Source organism: Haliotis rufescens, unplaced genomic scaffold, assembly GCF_023055435.1.
Source record: "Haliotis rufescens isolate VD_foot unplaced genomic scaffold, xgHalRufe1.0.p SCAF_92, whole genome shotgun sequence".
NCBI lineage: Eukaryota > Metazoa > Mollusca > Gastropoda > Lepetellida > Haliotidae > Haliotis > Haliotis rufescens.
The window spans coordinates 902,604-920,992 of NW_025964386.1; the positions used below are offsets into that span (position 1 = coordinate 902,604).

Sequence of the window (18,389 nt, forward strand, 5' to 3'; positions counted from 1 at the left end):
CCCGTTTCTACTATTTGATTACACAAACACACCCTGCACGTAGCACAGGTTAGTCAGAGCCACCCAACCCATCGCCACTGACGTTGTTCACAGCTATCGTAGGGTTGTTCACTGAGCCTCCCCCACACACCTGACACTCTACAACGCAGATGGTAGAATAATGGCGCCAGGCTCAAATTATCTCAAGGTATAGTGAAGCTACAGTTCGCCTTGTGACCTGAATAGCCCACCTGTGTTACATGTGGCGAAAGGCCGAAATCCCTACAATGTACAACTGCCAGATCAGCCACCCATGTTGTCAGTACAACTGTACGTTAGGGTAATTATTTCATACTGCGATCTCGTTGAAGTGTGGCGTCACACCAGGAAGCTCCACTTTACAACAGTACTCCGTGAGTTTCCGTCGAAACGATTTCTGTCTATGCTATGGAGTTAGTGACCTTATTGGTGATTCTGCTTAGCGTGTGCTGTTCTGTGTTGATTTATCAAAAATGGAGAGATATATCGTCAAAGCCCTTACCCCCAGGACCAAGAGGGTTAGGGACGTTCTTCAATTTTGTAAATGCTGTTTCCAACTTCACTCTCCACGTCCACGCCGACCGCTGGGCGAGGCAGTATGGGGACATCGTTTCAGTGGCACTGTTTGGGCAGAATATCGTCATCCTTAACGAGGGGAGGTTAATGAAGAGGTTTTTCTGTGACGATTCCCTGAAAATGGTCACCAATGATAGACCGAGCTCGTTCGCTTCAAGGTTCGTTTTCAAGGACCAGTGTATAGGAGTGAGCTCCTTGGGTAAACATCACACACGAATGAGGAAGCTATTTCACAGTTCCTTGAAACTCTACGGGGATGGCGTCCAGTGCTTTGAGGACACGATCATTGAAGAACTTCGGCGCGTTGTGTTGCAGATTAACTCGAACGCGGAAGTACCACTGGATGAAATAATATCCAACTTTTTGCTGAATGCCATACACATTCTCGTAAGTATTGTATATATTTTAAGTCCCTTCTGCAACGATGTCACTTAATTGGCGATTGCTGAACAATCTTGGATACAGATTGGGGAATTCGGGATGCCATTAACATATAACATGCGATATGAATACAAATTATTCAGTAAACAAATTGCAGTGGGTATTTTATTTAAAAAACATATATTCAGATCCGTGTATCGAGTTTTTTTCATAAAAAGGAAGTCAGGGACAGTCATGATGACTCTGTTTGTAGTACAGTTGCACCCAGTTATAGTGTTCATATATCGAGTGTAGGGAAACGATACATCCCATGTGTATGACGCGGTAGCTGTCATAGAGATTATTATGCGAGCATGTGTGTCATACTGATATACGAAACGAGTGTCAGAATTCTTGTATTTCCCGAGTTTGAGGGTAATACATGCATTCCTACACGAGTTTCTTTATTACCCATAATGTTTTAATGCTTTTGAGCTCCCCCTTAGAAAGATGCAATGTTCACCACCGCTGTCCGAGAAAAACACATTTTTTTATCGAATGACGTAACAATATTCAGCTATGACGTCATTTCTTGTGTAGCGTCATTCCGACATAGATCACAACAAGATTCGAATTACGTCAACAATGCCGTTCGGATGACGGAAACAATACACTGGTGCGCGAGAATCTTGAGTGATACTTGCACAAGTGCACAAACGAGTTTTATTAACTCGCTTATTTCTGGTCTAGTTTTCTTATGAGTAATGTTGTATTAACTCCTCAACTAGAGCATGAAGGATACACAATGTCGTTGAGTGGTGTTGGTGTTTACGGGACGAAGCAATTCTGCATTCCACCAGTGACTTTATATTTATCAATTGTGTAGATTACAGGCGTGACGCGAAATACCAAATGTCGGAGGTATTATATTGCTTGAATTATGAGAAAAACTGAGCCGAAGGTTAAGGTGCCGTGTGTGTCGTTTAAGTTTCCCTGTCTGGCTTGGCAGGGGTCCCCATATGTCGGTATGTTGATACAAACCAAAGTACAGTAAACTACGGTTATAACGAACACGCTTATAACGAACTGACGGATATAACGAACTAACATTTTAGTCCCGGCTATTTGCTGTAGTTATGCTGAATATATGCTTATAGCGAACTACGGTTATAACGAATTAAAATAGTAGTCCCTTTGAGTTCGTTATAACCGTAGTTTACTGATATTTACTGACAAGTTTAAGGAAAAGAGATAGAGTGGGACCTCGTTAATCCGAATGCTTGGGGTCCGGAAAAATCGTTTTCTGGGCGACCTTTTTGAAAGCGTACATCTCACTCGCCGTATCTTACGTCTCACAGTCCACCCTGAATCCCGAGTACTACTGCACAAATCTGAAAAAAACATTGCGAAAAGTTTCGATTTCAAATTAAATTAGTGAAAAAAATAAAATTTAAAGATTTTAATTGTTACGTATACACCATTCCTCCGACATCTTCCCGAGGCAAGAGAGTTAACTGACTATAAAAGTCCAGTTTCCTCCCTTGCCGAACTAGGCTGGTATTATGGAGTTACATTTTGACTGGGCTAACGAGTCTATGCATAGTCAAATCAAAATCGCGCAACGAAATCGAAATCCGGTTCGTAAACTGTCGTGCTGATTTCGGTCGATTGCAGGATTTGCAAAGCATGTGCACCGCTAACTCGTTGTCAACAGACATTTTTAAAAATCTTTTTATGATTTTAAACAAGGTGCTCACGTGATTCGATGCAATTTGCGATGTAGGACCCGTTTTATCACAATATAGATCTTGATTATCGTCTTGACTGGGCGCCGCCGAATTGTTTGAATAAAATGCCAGTGATACAGAGAGTAGGAATCTGATTGGTCCAGAGGAGAGGTTAAGAAGAGACATAACTCGTAATAACCACTGGTGGCGCTACGATCGAGCCCAGGAATTCCAGCCCAGTTCAGCAAGGGTGGAAACTGGACGTTTAAAGTCAGTTAACTCTCTTGCCTCGGGAAGATGCTCCTCCGAAATCTTCGTACGATTCTATTTGCATCCCGCGTACCCATATTGCTCTTAATAGACTCTGATTCGCGTGTACCGAAAGAGGATTAACAGCCTTATATATGTTGGGACAAACATTACTTTAGTTTATAGCATCAACAACTACAAATTCATTCAACACCGTTTTCACTTGATGCGTATAACAATGAGATTGTAGCACTTAAAAAAACAGGTTCCTGGTGATACAGTTACTTCCGTATATACAGGAACAGGTTCTGTTTTAGCACCATTTAGTGTGGTATTCAACCGGACTTGACTACACATTGTTCGGGGGACTTTCCCTTTCGGCTGGATTTGGGATACTGTACCGGACATCTGTTTTTAGCGCTCTCGATCTTCTTTTTGGAAAGAAACACCCCCCCCCCCCCCCCCCCCCCCCCCCCTCTCTCTCTCTCTCTCAAAAGGTTGTTATAGCGTGAGCAACCGTCGACCCTTCATTTGTCACTTGAACGTACAGTCTGCATGGCGTAACCCTACCCGGACACGAATCTCTACAGCGTGCGTGCGCTGCTAACAGGACCTGTATTTTCACACTCGATCCGTCGCAGTGGTGACTCAGCATAACGCCACTGCCACAGGCTAATTTGCATATCACGTGACCGGACTTTTCTCTTGTTTGTAAACAAACGCGCTTTTTCAGAAATCAGTATAGAACGGACTAATGCAAGTATTTGGGGGAGCTTTACATATTGTTTTGCATAACTATATAGATATGCTACTACAACTGCGACAGTGAGATGCATGACAATATATATTTATGCATCAAAGTGACCGTGTCGCTAGCTCTCCGCTGGGCTTCGATGACAGCACGTGGAGCCGTACAACCAATGTAAACATAGGATCACTAAGCAAAAATAAGTAGATGTTTACGTATTTGCATACTTTCTGAATGAAAGTTAACCATTCTTTGACATTTGTTTATGAAAATGTGTAGACTTGTCAAACATGAAACGGATGAAAAGCATATGCAATATCTTGAATGGACTATGAAAGATGTGACGAATCGTCACATGGCTCTGGCCTGTGGCAGAGGTACTTTGCTAGCTGGCTGCCGGTGTCCCGGTATAAACTCTCCCCCGTACAAATTCTCTCCCCGGAGAGTTTATACCGGTACAGATTCTCCCCCGGAGAATCTGTTCTGAAATAAAATCTCCCCCGGGCGGATATGTTTCGCGCCCCCCTCAGTATAAAGTCCCCCCCCTGATTATTCGGTTTGTTGCAATGTCTTTAAGTACTATATTCTTTAAATAGTTATCTTTAATATAAGGAGGGTTACTTTAAAAAATAGATTATGAAATATGGTCATAATGAATTGATATTTCAGCATATTTTATTTGGTAACTGTACCTTCCATCCTAAAATAATTATAAGACATAATCATACCAAACAAATTTGAATGAAATGACTTAATGTAACAAATACATGTACGGTTACTGTTGTAACAGAATTCAGAAATCTTATTAATCCTCGCAAACATTCTGTTTTACCACTAACTACGTAAAAACTGTCAACATATCCACGCGCGCCTCCAGCTCAGGCTGTCCGTTATACTCTGATTTAAGATCTAAAATATATTCCTTAATACAGGCTACGATTTGAAAATGGTATCAGTGTAATATCAGTGGCTAGAATATCATGGTGCAAGCAGGTTTCTGTTAAACATACAACATCATAACTATCTAATTCAGCACTGATAAAATCTACTTTGTCTTTAAGAGTGCGTACGTTTAGATATATAATCTTTAAATCTGGACTATGCAAAGGTCCTGGATTCGGATGGATATCACCGCAGCCGAAGAGAAAAAGTAAAACTAAGAATGATAATCGGAAATTAGATAAGCAAAGTAACCCAAAATATAGAGAAATGTGTATCATCTTCCCGAAATGATAAGCATGTAGAATAGATTTTTTTAAAAACCCACCCCAGCCTGTATTGAATAACATCAACCGGCATCGTCAAAGCAAAGTGTACATGTAATTGTTACAATCGGGCTGGCCGTGAATCTTAATGAAGAACACCTTGTTAAAAAGACACACCGAAACTGATCGACCACAACCATCAAAATAGTAAAAATGATACAGTATAACCTCATACTGAAGAGAAAACAAGAAAAACACAGAGAAGTAAAATAGCACGTCATATAGAAATGAGATAAAGTAATCTGAGAAGGGATTCATACGTTATATACAACTTAAAAAAATAATATTATGAAAAACGAAAGGAAAAGTGCCCCCCCCCCCCCCCCAAAAAAAAGAAAGAAAAATACCCGCAAAATCAATCAAAATCAAAATCAACAAATAAAAGGAAACAACCACACACACAAGTAACTAAATGTATATTTAGATAAATATATAACCCAGAACAAATAAAGGAGAGAAAAAAAATAATAAAAAATACATTTTTTTATTAAACAAATAAACATTCAAACCTTGAGGAATATGAAAAGCCAATGTGTAATACTAAAGCAAGAAGACACGATAAACTGTACCAACATTACAATGTTCCCCGATGTGCATGCTTTACCTGGGCTACATACGGGTGATCTAAGTTAGAAATATATGACTTATATAAATTCTTTATACACGGTAATATCGAATATTCTTGGATTATCTTTTTTTTTCAAATGTGCTCCATTCAAGAAAAGTTATATAGAATTATATATTTACTCTCCCCCATGTATTTTGCTCTTTTATGTAAAAGCTTTTTCACCTTACACATTTTAATTACAGATTCCTTTGTTTTGATTTTAATGCAAACAACCCAGGCTTTTGAAATGCTATGCAAAAAGTATGCTCAAAAGTTCGGCGACTTTGTTTCCATAGTGCGCGGTTTGGCGCATAAACATAAAACCAATATTTATGAGTATATAAGACTTTATCACTGTATCCAATTCCAAAATTTTAGATATAAACTTAGGACAGTTCAGTTTAAAATTCTTCAACCTTTAATTCATCACAGGATGTGTAGCTAGACGACGGGAATCTATAGTCTTGACTGTTTTCTTTGATGAGAATGTTTCTCACCGACCTTAGTGTGTAGGGGTGTGATATCCTGGGCAGGAAATGACAGTGTTTTGACTACTCGTCTTTCATTAATTAACGTGTTGGGCATCCCTAATGAACCTTTACTAATTCATGTTAAACCAACACAGGATGTTTTCTGGAAGTGGACAATCGCGAATGTCTTAGGGCTGACACGACACGTGTTAATAACTTCTAAAGTTACAAAACAATCTTTGTACCTAACGACTAGCATATAAACTAAACATCGTCTCTATCAGACCAAAAGCAGTAATAACAATTTCAGTGACAAATTCCAACTAAAACTTAAAACAGAAACCAAACCTAGCCAAGACCCAAATAATGACGCCCTAGAAATAAATCAGCCGTACACAATAGAAGAACTCAATTATGAACTCCAAAATAGGAAAAAGGGAACAGCCCCAGGACTAGACCTAACCTCCTACCAAATATTAAAAAAACTCCCCCCTAAATTACTCCAGACACTACTCAAACTATATAACCTAATCTACATAAAAGGCCATGTACCAACCCCCTGGAAAGAGGCGCTAATCATACCTATTCCCAAACCCGGTAAACCAACCAACCAAGCTAACTCTTATAGACCAATCTCTCTTACTTCCAACCTTTGCAAAGTAATGGAATCCATGGCCAAAAATAGACTTCAACACTATCTATCTCAAAATAACATAATAAACTCAGATCAAAGCGGTTTCACTCCTGGCCGCTCCACCCTAGATAACCTCGCTCGTCTCGAACAGGATATTAAAACCGGTCAACTAAACAAACAATACACAACAGGCATCTTTCTGGACTTCTCTAAAGCCTTTGATATGGTATGGCATAACGGATTAATCCAAAAACTTAAAAAAATAGGACTTAAAGGTCAAATCGTAAACTACATCCAAAGCTTCCTCCAAAACCGCAAAATTACAGTGGGTATAGACCAGGCCTTGTCAGAGCAGTGTCCCCTGGAAAACGGCACCCCTCAAGGCAGCATTCTTAGCCCCACACTTTTTAACATAATGATAAACGACCTATTTGATGGCTTATCCCCCAAAATAAACACCTCAAAATTTGCGGATGACGGAGCCCTATGGATCCGCTCCAAAAGTATCTTAACATCTCAGGACTTACTACAAAAATCCCTAAACAAAATACAAAACTGGGCAGACAAATGGGGCTTCTCCCTAAACTCCGAAAAAACGACAGGAATAGTATTCAAACACAAAAATATGAGACGGGCCTCCCCTCTCCTCAAACTAAACAATAAACCAATCATATTTCAAAAGCAAACTAAATTCCTAGGTCTAATCTTCGACGAGCATCTCTCCTGGGATGCTCACGTCCAAAACCTAACCACCAGATGTAGCAAAGATCTAAACACACTAAGATGCCTAACCGGCTCCAACTGGGGAGCCTCTAAAGATACCCTCCTCAGCCTCTACACATCCCTAATCAGATCTAAACTAGACTACGGCTGTGCCATATACGATACCCTAAACGAAACCCTAACCAAAAAACTAGATTCAATACAATATCAAGCCCTCAAACTAGTAACACGTACTCAACATGGCACCTCCCTCACATCACTTCAGGCCCTTACAGGAGAAATGCCACTAAATTTACGTAGACAACACTTAACACTAAACTTCTGGGCAGCATCTCAATCAAACCCCCTTCTCCAAAACATGCTAAACCAAAACATACGTCCCCAAAACCAGGCACTAACTAGAAAACACCCTCTACTCACCCCAATATCCCAACGAATAATAAACTACCATAACGAACACCAAATAGGAAACCAACAACAAAACTGCAAACAATCAAACGTATTCACCCCAAAACTTAAAATCCCCAAAATAGACACATCCCTAGCCAACACAATAAACAAACAAACCGACCCAAACCTAGCTAAAAGCACATCACTAGCTTACATCCATCAAAAATGGCCAAATTGGTGTCACATATACACAGACGGATCCGCTGATCCGATCACAAATCACACAGGTTTCGGAGTCCATATAGCCCAACCAGTCAAAAATACTCAATCCTTCCGACTCCCAAACAACCAATCTATATTCACCGCAGAGCTCATGGGTATCGCCACGGCGCTCCACAGCCATCACACCAAAAACCCAAAAAAAATCTTAATACTCTCAGACTCACTAAGCGGACTTCAGGCCCTCCAAAACAAAAACACCAAAAACCGCCCCAAATTAATAAACCAAATTCTCAAAAGCGTAAACAAACTAACAGAGGCAGGCAAAAACATACAACTTATCTGGATACCAGCTCACGTAGGAATTTACGGGAATGAAAACGCAGACAGAGCCGCAAAACAATCCCTAAAAATACCAGACATAAGCCTTAAGCTACCAATATCTAAAGCAGAAATCAAAAGTATAAACAAACGTAAAATCACCCAAAAATGGCATAACCTCTATCAAAACACAAAAACCCAAATCCTAAAAACCCTCAAAAAACCCCTCACCAAACCAAAAATCCTCCATCCCTCCAAAAAAATCGATAGAATAATCACCAAACTCCAAACAGGACACACCAAACTAAATAACCACCTTCTAAAACTAAAAAAACACGCAAACGGGAAGTGCCCACACTGCACTCACCCAGAAACAATAGACCACGTACTACTACATTGCACCCACTACCTCACACAACGTACAACATTACAAACCAACCTAAATCCAAATAACGCTCTTACCTTAGAAGCAATCCTTAACCCCCAAAATAAAATAGAAAACTTCAAAGCCCTAGGCATTTACCTAACCAAAACAGAACTAATTAACCGTATTTAAAACTTCACTAAACCACCAACACTAAACATCCAAAAAACATCAACTCACCCCCACACACTCCCTTAGTCCCAACCACTCCCCCAAGGCATGTATTCCAAATCTCAAAATTTCAAAACTTTATATAAGCAACCACTAAACCCCCCTCCTTGGTTGCACTCCTCTCGCTACCACTTTTATACCACTAAATGGCCCGGCCGGGCCCGTGTGCGAAATACGCTCCAGTCGGAAAGCGCACGTAAAATCTCCTAATATAAGTAAGTAAGTCTATCAGAAGTGATTTGCTTGTCTATAGATATAAACACATTTGATGATACATCTGTGTGTTTAAAGTTGATTTTGACAGCCCGGGCCAAGTCTGACAGAACACAAACACTTCTGATAGAGACTGTTGATAATGTAGAGGGAAAAGCGCTTCACTTTGAGCACCTTATTTTTTTAAATACCGCGATCTGAGACACTATAAAGTGGTATTAAGGTAGATATAATACTAGTCTATAGGTGTGAGTCCATTTCATGTTACATCTGTGAGGTTTAAGTTGATCTTGACAGCCCGGGCCAAGTCGGACCGAACACTTGCGTGACAGTTGAGAGTATGGGGAGAAGAGGTCTACTATAACAAACGTGTCTGCTTTAAATACGATCAACAGTGACATTATAAAGTGGTATTTACTTAGCAATAGTACGTTCCTATAAATATAAACGCCACGCCGACAGATGGAAATTTGTATCAGGATAGCTGGAAGTATTTGATACGTTTCAAATCTTATTTCGTTTAACGATTGATCTTTTACATGTACCTAGATCAGCGACGCTTACATCTCATTTTTGGTTGGTGCTTGTTCATAAATCTCATGTGTCTATGTTGCATCAATGATATGTAGGTATGATCACCGATAATGAAGAAATTAGCCAATAACACTTTGGTCCGTCTTGGCCCGGCTGGCCCGACTTTTAGGCAATACCCTCAACTATTGACTTACTTACTTACTTACTTTTGAGATTCAACCTGCGCATTTCGACTGATGCGTATTTCGCACACGGGCCAGGCCATTTAATGTGTTTTCGTCCTATGGAAACTCAAACAGCTAAACCTAATCTAACCGATGATGAAGATTTCTCCACTACTGAGGAAACAATAGACACTACTCCAACTAAAACAAACCAAAATTCCCTCTCAGCCCCCAAAAGGAAGAAATAACTAAACCGCAAAACTCCCCAACCAGCCAACACCCAAAACCTAAATAACCTCCTAAATACTCCTAGTATACATGCATAGTCAAAACTCACCAAAAGCTAGCATGAAATCCTTCCACAAAGTAGCTTTCAATATAAAATTAACCGATCTTTTCTTCTTCCTCTTTAACCTCCACCTAAAAGAAGTCACCGAATAAAATAAAAACTAAAAATTAAATCACCTATCACCCGAACCCAATAATGGAAGGACTAAATATTTTTCAGTGGAACGCCAACGGACTCACCTCCCGCGGCCATGAACTAAAAACTAAACTTAAACTAAATAAAGGCCCTCCCATTGCTTGTATCCAGGAAACCAAATTCTCAAAAAAATCCAAATCCACACTACCTAACTACAACTAAGTTAGAACTGACAGAGCTAAACCAAAAACAAGAAGAGCCGCAGGAGGACTAATCATATTTATCAGGGAAGATATAAATTACGAAGAAATAAAAATAGACACGCCAAACCTAGAAGCCAACTGCATTAAAATCACATTAAATAACCGAAAAATAAACATCATAAATATATACCACTGGGCGGAACGAAAGTCCAACCTGAGGATCTAAACAAACTACTTCAAATAAGCGATAAATCTACTATATTCCTAGGAAACTTAACGCTCACCATCCTACATGGAGCATAGATGATAAAATAGATCATCATGGCAAATTAATCTCCGAATGGATAGAAACAAACGACCTAGTACTCCTAAATAACAACCAACCCACGAGTTACGATAAGATAAACCAAAAAATGTCGGCTATCGACCTAACCATATGCACCGCAGATCTATCTCAAAGTACTCAATGGGAAGTGCACGACGTCCCGCTAGGTAGTGACCACTTCCCGATAAACATAACCATAGTAAATACAACCGTACCAATCAAAACAGAAAACCAAGAACCAAAATTCTATTACAATAAGCTAACTGGGACCAATCCCAAGATATCTGCAACGAAGCTAACTTAAACGAAATAGAAAATAATGACCCAGAAACCTATTGTAAAAACCTAACAGACTAATATATAATAAAGGCAGCCAAAACCTCCATCCCCTTCAAAACATCAGGCAAACCCACGGTACCATGGTGGAATGAGGAAATAGAACAGACTAGACGAAAACGTAAATCAGCCTTCAATAAAGCAAAACGCGACTACACACATCTAAACTTAGCCCACGAACTAAACCACCAGGTTCAAAAACTAGTCCAAATAGCCAAAAGTAGAGACTGGAAAAAATTCTGCGAATGTATAAAAAACCGTACAGATGCCAACGGTCAGAACGGTCTGGCGCAAAATCCACGCCATTAGAGGCTTAAAACGACATAAAAAACTAACATTAACAACTCAACCAACCCCGCCCAAAAAGCAAATAATCTCGCCAACCACTTTTCGGCCGTTAGCAGTAGCACCAACTTCAGCCAAAAATTCCAAGATAAACTTAAAACAAAAAACAAACCCACAAAAGAACCAAACAATAACAATCTAGAAATAAACCAACCCTACAAAATGGAGGAGCTCCTCTACGTAATCCAAAACAGGAAAAAGGGCACAGCCCCAGGATTAGACCTAACTTCTGAACAAATAATTAAAAAAAACAACCTAAAACTATATCCTACTCCCTGGAAACAGGCCCTAGTCATACCAATCCCTAATCTAATAAACCAGCTAATCAAGCTAACTCATATCGACCAAAATCTCAACTTCAAACTTATGCAAAGTAATGGAATCAATGGCTAAAAATAGATTACAATATTACCTAACCCAAAATAACATCAACTATTGAACTGCATGGCAAGGATTTATAAAACGACCGGGGGTGGAAATATTCTGGGGGGAGACTTTATTTCGTAGGGTGGGGGAGAGTTTATTTCGAGAGGGGCGGAACTGTACCGGTATAAATTCGCCGGGGGGAGACTTTATTCTGGGGGCGAATATATTTCGTGACACCGGCCGCATGGAACTCTGGGTAGGAGAGTGCTGTATTTTCTCACTGACGTCTGTGCAATATTGCATAGTTATGACTTTGTCTAATGAAACTTTAGAAACTTTCTGCGTATCAGGCGAAACACCTTTCTGAAGAGGAAATTTACTTTTATCAATTTGCACACAGAAATAACGGTTACAATAGGCGATGTGAGAAAAAAACACGGAAATAAAATTAGATATTTTGGGGTAATAGCCGGTTGTTTTGTATTACCCGACACCGCTTTAGTGGGTGGGTGTCTAAGTAAAACCATTCATTTTTACCAGTTTGGTGAGTTTTGAATTTATATTAATTGTATTTTTTCCAAATCAGAGTCTCGAGGGAAATAATAGGTAATACAGGTTCCAAAAATACAAATGTTTTTTTTGCGCAACAGTAACAAACATTTTCATATTGCCTTTCCTTAGCTGACAGATGAACGTCCAAACGATGGCGATTCTACACTCCGCCAGATGAAAGAGTACAACAGCGCTGTCAACAGGTTGTTTGGACTAGAAGTTGACCAACCTCTGACTATAATGCCTTTCCTGCGCTATCTACCGGGGCCTCTCAAAACGAAGTGCGACAATGTGAAATCTTGTATAGAAGCGCTGTACGCATCCATATATGAGAATATGAAGGTAACGTTTTACTTTGAATCTCCACTTTTAGTTAATGGATATCGTTAGATTTCCTATAATTAGTATGTTTGTTGGCTATAATTTCGTATTTTAAGTGATTATGTGAGTTGGGCTTAACACCACTTTGGACAATATGTCAGTCATATAACGATGTATCAACTTTATGTGGGAAGCAAACACGAAGTGATGAAGGTGTTAAACGTTTACCACTGTGGTGACATCCACGAACACGGTGCTGAAACCTATAAACATAGTCTGGGTGAACCAGAATTTGAAGCCATGCCCATAGGGTCCTGGCACGTCTAAGGCCCGCAACTCTGCACAATTCTTTTCCTCCCAAATTCAGCTTTCAGGATGTAGGCTGTCAAGGTTCAAGATGATCTTCTCAAGTATACACACTGGTGATATGTAAAGTTGTTTTCGTAAGTAACGCGATACCGGAAGAAAAATATATACCATGTGAAAAACAGGAATTTGTAGCTGTACATGAAATATGTTGAGGTCAGGGGGCTAAAAGAGGATGCAATAAGAAATTTAAAGCTGCACTCCCCGACGCTGTTCCGTGTTTGCAATGCTCTATTATTGTTCTTTACTTTACTGTATTTTACTCTTAATTTCTTGTTTGTTTTTAAGGCCCAGTACATCCCGGGTGAGCCCCGCGGTTTGATTCAAGCTGCCTTAGAAACTCAACACAACATGAGCGACAAATCCAAGATGGCGGATGATCACATCCGGTTTATAATGCTAGAAATAATCTCAGCTGGTAAGTTTTCTGTCATCATTTAAAGAACTAATGTCCTTTGCATTTTTAACAAGTTCAATTGAATTAGCGGTCGGGTAGCCTAGTAGTTAAAGCGTTCGCTCGTCAGCCCGAACAATGTGACAATGTGTGAAGCCAATTTCTGGTGTCCCCCGCCGTGATATTGCTGGAATATTGCTAAAAGCGGCGTAAAATCACACTCACTCACTCACTTAATGAGGGAGCGGTAGTGCTTCTTAAAGATGGAGCTTTAGGGCGTCTTAAAGATGGAGGCTTCCTGTCTTAAATGAGGCGACGTTAGTGTCTTAAAGAGGGAGCGTTAATGTCTTAAAGAGGGACTTCTGCACGGTCCTGGAGTGAAGTCTAACCTCAACTCTGCCTCTCTGTGTGCGTGCGTGCGTGTATGTGTGTGATAGTGCAGTGTTGACACCCACGTGACTCCCCTCACAGGATACCTGACAACAAGAGGGACGTTACTTGGTCTTTTCCTCGCTTTGATGGAACAACCGGATCTTCAAGACACGCTGTACGAACACATCAAGGCCAGCGTAGGCGACCGAAAGGTCAATGTCGTGGACAGAGGGTCAATTCCGTATGTGGATGCCATGGTACTGGAAGTCCTGAGATACCTAACCCACGGGCCGGTATCCCTACCACACCGGACCAACAAGGACATGGAGATAGACAGCTACAGGATACCCAAGGATTCAATTGTAAGGTCTGGCAGAAACCTCTATATATAAGGTGTTCATGTTCTCCGACAAACGCGGAGCCAGAGCGTTCTGTGCGCGTCCCTCTTTTGTCAAGTTTACTGAGACATATAAGCGTATACGAAAACATATTACTACATCATGCTTTCTATTCTTGTCGTAAGAGGCGACTAACGGGATCGGGTGGTCAGGCGCGCTGACTTGGTTGATGCATGTCATCGTATCCCAATTGCGTGGACCGCCGTCATATCGCTGGAATATTGCTGAGTGAGGCGTTAAACAACAAACCAACCAACCAACCAACCTACCCAATTGCGTGGATCGATGCTCATGATATCAATCACTGGATTGTCTAGTCCAGATTCGATTATTTACAGACCGCCGTCATATAGCTGGAATATTTCCGAGGGCGGCGTAAAACAACAAACAAAACATCATGCTTCAAAATGAAGTTACAATGAATTGTTTGAGTGTCCTTTAGAAGATGCATGAAAAGCGTACTAGCATCTGTACCTACACGTCGCATTGGGATAAAGAGAAAGGTGGTAATCCATGTCAACTCTGTTGTCCACATTGAATAAACAACGTGTAATGTTTTACTACTCATTTTTTCCCGAATTATGCTCATCTAGCATGCTGTAGTGCATTCCCTCTCTTTCTAGCCGCGAATAGCTGGAATATTGCTGATGCGGCTTAAAGCACCACTTACTCACTCACTCACCCCCTCCCTTTCAAAACGCTGTGCTCCAAACAAATTAAATCGTGGCATATAGTTTCAGACATAAACCTTCTTTTGCAATTTTTATATAATTAAACGTTAGAATATCACAGCGATCAAGCTGAACCTTGGTGAAATTAATTATACGTTTCTTTTATGCACCATCATCTCCACTCATGATGTTGCGAATTATAATATCATACATATAAATACACGCGACAAAACCCTTTCTATAGCCACAAGAAAGCTCTGCTTCCATGATTGTACCATGAGCATGTGCTTGAGAACAGCTATCAGATAGTAATGATACCAAGTGTTTGCGTATCCTGCTCCACCGGTTGCACCCGTCAACGTCTTTGTTCAAATATGGTCACACTTGACATGAACATGTTGTACTTTCACAATAACCACAACCACAATTCCCTTTCTTGGTGGCTGAAGATTTCACAACATTTGACACATTCGACTTGAATGTTTACCGTCTTGGTGCTATTCTTGATTATACTCCTTGTTTTACAGATTACTTAATTCGTCTTTTTACAGATTTTGGCCAATTTCTGGTCAATGGCACATGACGAGAAGGTGTGGGACTCCCCATGGGTGTTTCGGCCCGAGCGTTTCCTTGATGACCAAGGTCACCTACTGCCGCCAGATCATCCAGTTCGGCAACGGTAAACAATCCTTTTGTACATTCTTAAGTATGATCAGCTTTCAAGATACATCATTAAAAGGCATCGAACCAAACTTACTTGTATCTTCACCACTTAAAATATGGACCGCCTCCGTGGTTTTATGGATAGAGCGTCTGCCCAGAGAGCGGAAGGTCGGTGGTTTGATCCCCGGCCGGGTCATACCAAAAGATGTTAAAAGATGGTACTTGTTGTTACCCTGCCTGGTGTTTGGTATTAAGAGGATAAAACATGGACTGGTCGGCCTTGGAGTCAATATACACTGCCTGAGTGTGTATCCATTGATGTTATACTGTGGCATGGTATCTCAGTGGGCTAACACTTAAAGACCGGTAAAAGTCCGGACTAGTACAAGAGCACGCACGCACGCGCTACATAAATGCAATGACCCAATTTTATCTGAACCCAAAACACCCCCCCCCCCTCCCACCCCACCTCACCCACCCCCACCCCCCACCCCCACCACCATGTTTAAACAATCTTCCTCCCGAAATGTCAAATGGTTGGGCCCTAAGTTTCTATTTTCTGCCGACACAGGTTCTTGCCATTTGGTGTAGGAAAACGACAATGTCCTGGAGAAGTGTTTGCCAAAACGAGGATGTTTCTATTAATAACTACTCTATGCCAGCATTTCAAGTTTCTACCTCCAGAGGGCGGGATGACGTCATCGTCCGATGTGAGAACCTGGTCACCAGGTTTAATTCTTCAACCAGAGAAAGTCTTGTGCAAGGTGGAACTGAGAGATACCCGTCCTCTGCTTCAGTGAAAACATTTAATTGGTTCAGTTAATATATACAGTGCACATTAATACTAACTTCAGTGAATGCATTGTCTACGTCAGTGAATACATAAAACATGTGTCTACTTCAGTGAATTCATTGTCTACTTCAGAAAATGCATAAGACATGTGTCTTCTTCAGTGAATGCATTGTCTACTTCAGTGATTACATTGTCTACTTCAGTAAATACATAAAACATGTGTCTTCTTCAGTGAATGCATTGTCTACTTCAGTGATTACATTGTCTACTTCAGTAAATACATAAAACATGTGTCTTCTTCAGTGAATGCATTGTCTACTTCTGTGAATACATTGTCTACTTCAGTCAATACATAAAACATGTGTCTACTTCAGTGTATGCATTGTCTATTTCAGTGAATGCATTGCCTAATTCAGTCAGTACATAAAACATGTGTCTACTTCAGTGTATGCATCGTCTACTTCAGTGAATACATGGTCTACTTCAGTCAATACATACAAAATGTGTCTACTTCAGTGAATGCATAAAACATGTGTTTAATTCAGTGAATGTATTGTCTACTTCAGTGAATACATTGTCTACTTCAGTGAATTCATAAAACATGTATCTACTTCAGTGAATGCATTGTCTACTTCAGTGAATGGATTGTCTACTTCAGTGAATACTTAAAACATGTGTCTACTTCAGTGTATGCATTGTCTATTTTAGTGAATGCATAAAATACGTGTCTACTTCAGTGAATACATTGTCTACTTCAGTCAAAACATTGTCTACTTCATTCAATACATAAAACATGTGTCTACTTCAGTGTATGCATTGTCTACTTCAGTGAATAAATTGTCTACTTCAGTGAATACATAAAACATGTGTCTACTTCAGTGTATGCATTGTCTACTTCAGTGAATACATTGTCTACTTCAGTAAATACATAAAACATGTGTCTACTTCAGTGTATGCATTGTCTATTTCAGTGAATACATTGCCTAATTCAGTCAATTAATAAAACATGTGTCTACTTCAGTGAATGCATTGTCTACTTCAGTGAATACATTGTCTACTTTAGTGAATTCATAAAACATGTGCCTACTTAAGTGTATGCATTGTCTACTTCAGTGAATACATTGTCTACTTCAGTAAATACATAAAACATGTGTCTACTTCAGTGAATGCATTGTCTACTTCAGTGAATACATTGTCTACTTTAGTGAATTCATAAAACATGTGCCTACTTAAGTGTATGCATTGTCTACTTCAGTGACTGCATTGTCTACTTCAGTGAATACATTGTCTACTTTAGTGAATTCATAAAACATGTGTCTACTTCAGTGAATGCATTGTCTACTTCAGTGAATGCATTGTCTACTTCAGTGAATGCATTGTCTACTTCAGTGAATACATAAAACATGTGTCTACTTCAGTGTATGCATTGTCTATTTTAGTGAATGCATAAAATACGTGTCTACTTCAGTGAATACATTGTCTACTTCATTTATTACATGTCTACTTCAGTCAATATATTGTCTACTTCAGTGAATACTTTGTCTACTTCAGTCAATACATAAAACATGTGTCTACTTCAGTGTATGCATTGTCTACTTCAGTGAATAAATTGTCTACTTCAGTGAATACATAAAACATTGTCTACTTCAGTCAATACATATGTCTACTTCAGTCAATATATTGTCTACTTCAGTGAATACTTTGTCTACTTCAGTCAATATATAAAACATGTGTCTACTTCAGTGTATGCATTGTCTACTTCAGTGAATAAATTGTCTACTTCAGTGAATACATAAAACATTGTCTACTTCAGTCAATACATATGTCTACTTCAGTCAATACATATGTCTAATACAGTGAATACATTGGCCTTCTTCGGTGAATTACAAGTACAATACACAAAGATTCGTAAAAAGCGGTACATTTGGGAGTTCTTTGCTGCCCATCAACCTGTGTTTGTTGTAAGAGGCGACTAAATGTATCGGGTGGTCAGACTTGGTGTCATCTTATCCTAATTGCGATCGATACTCATGTCGTTATTCACTGG

General features: G+C 39.9%; 1 protein-coding gene across 2 annotated transcripts; it reads left to right on the forward strand.

The window, feature by feature from the left end:
- Window positions 1-51: 51 nt before the first annotated feature.
- Window positions 52-18,140, forward strand: LOC124135617 (cytochrome P450 2U1-like). 2 transcript variants are annotated; one of them, XM_046501027.2, is made up of 6 exons: window positions 52-981; window positions 12,494-12,706; window positions 13,340-13,469; window positions 13,917-14,184; window positions 15,438-15,565; window positions 16,121-16,292. In XM_046501027.2, exons 1-6 carry the CDS (start codon window positions 427-429, stop codon window positions 16,138-16,140), a joined length of 1,314 nt encoding a protein of 437 aa, XP_046356983.1. In that variant the 5' UTR covers window positions 52-426; the 3' UTR covers window positions 16,141-16,292. The 2 variants fall into 2 exon arrangements, with proteins under 2 accessions (XP_046356983.1, XP_046356982.1); XM_046501026.2 differs by having other exon boundaries at window positions 53-981; window positions 13,917-14,179; window positions 16,121-18,140.
- Window positions 18,141-18,389: the final 249 nt, after the last annotated feature.

Coding starts and splice junctions, on each gene's coding strand:
- LOC124135617 (XM_046501026.2), top strand. CDS start 427: ATGGAGTTAGTGACCTTATTGGTGATTCTGCTTAGCGTGTGCTGTTCT. Junction 12,707..13,339: donor CCATATATGAGAATATGAAG/GTAACGTTTTAC, acceptor TTTGTTTTTAAG/GCCCAGTACATCCCGGGTGA. Junction 14,180..15,437: donor GGATACCCAAGGATTCAATT/GTAAGGTCTGGC, acceptor GTCTTTTTACAG/ATTTTGGCCAATTTCTGGTC.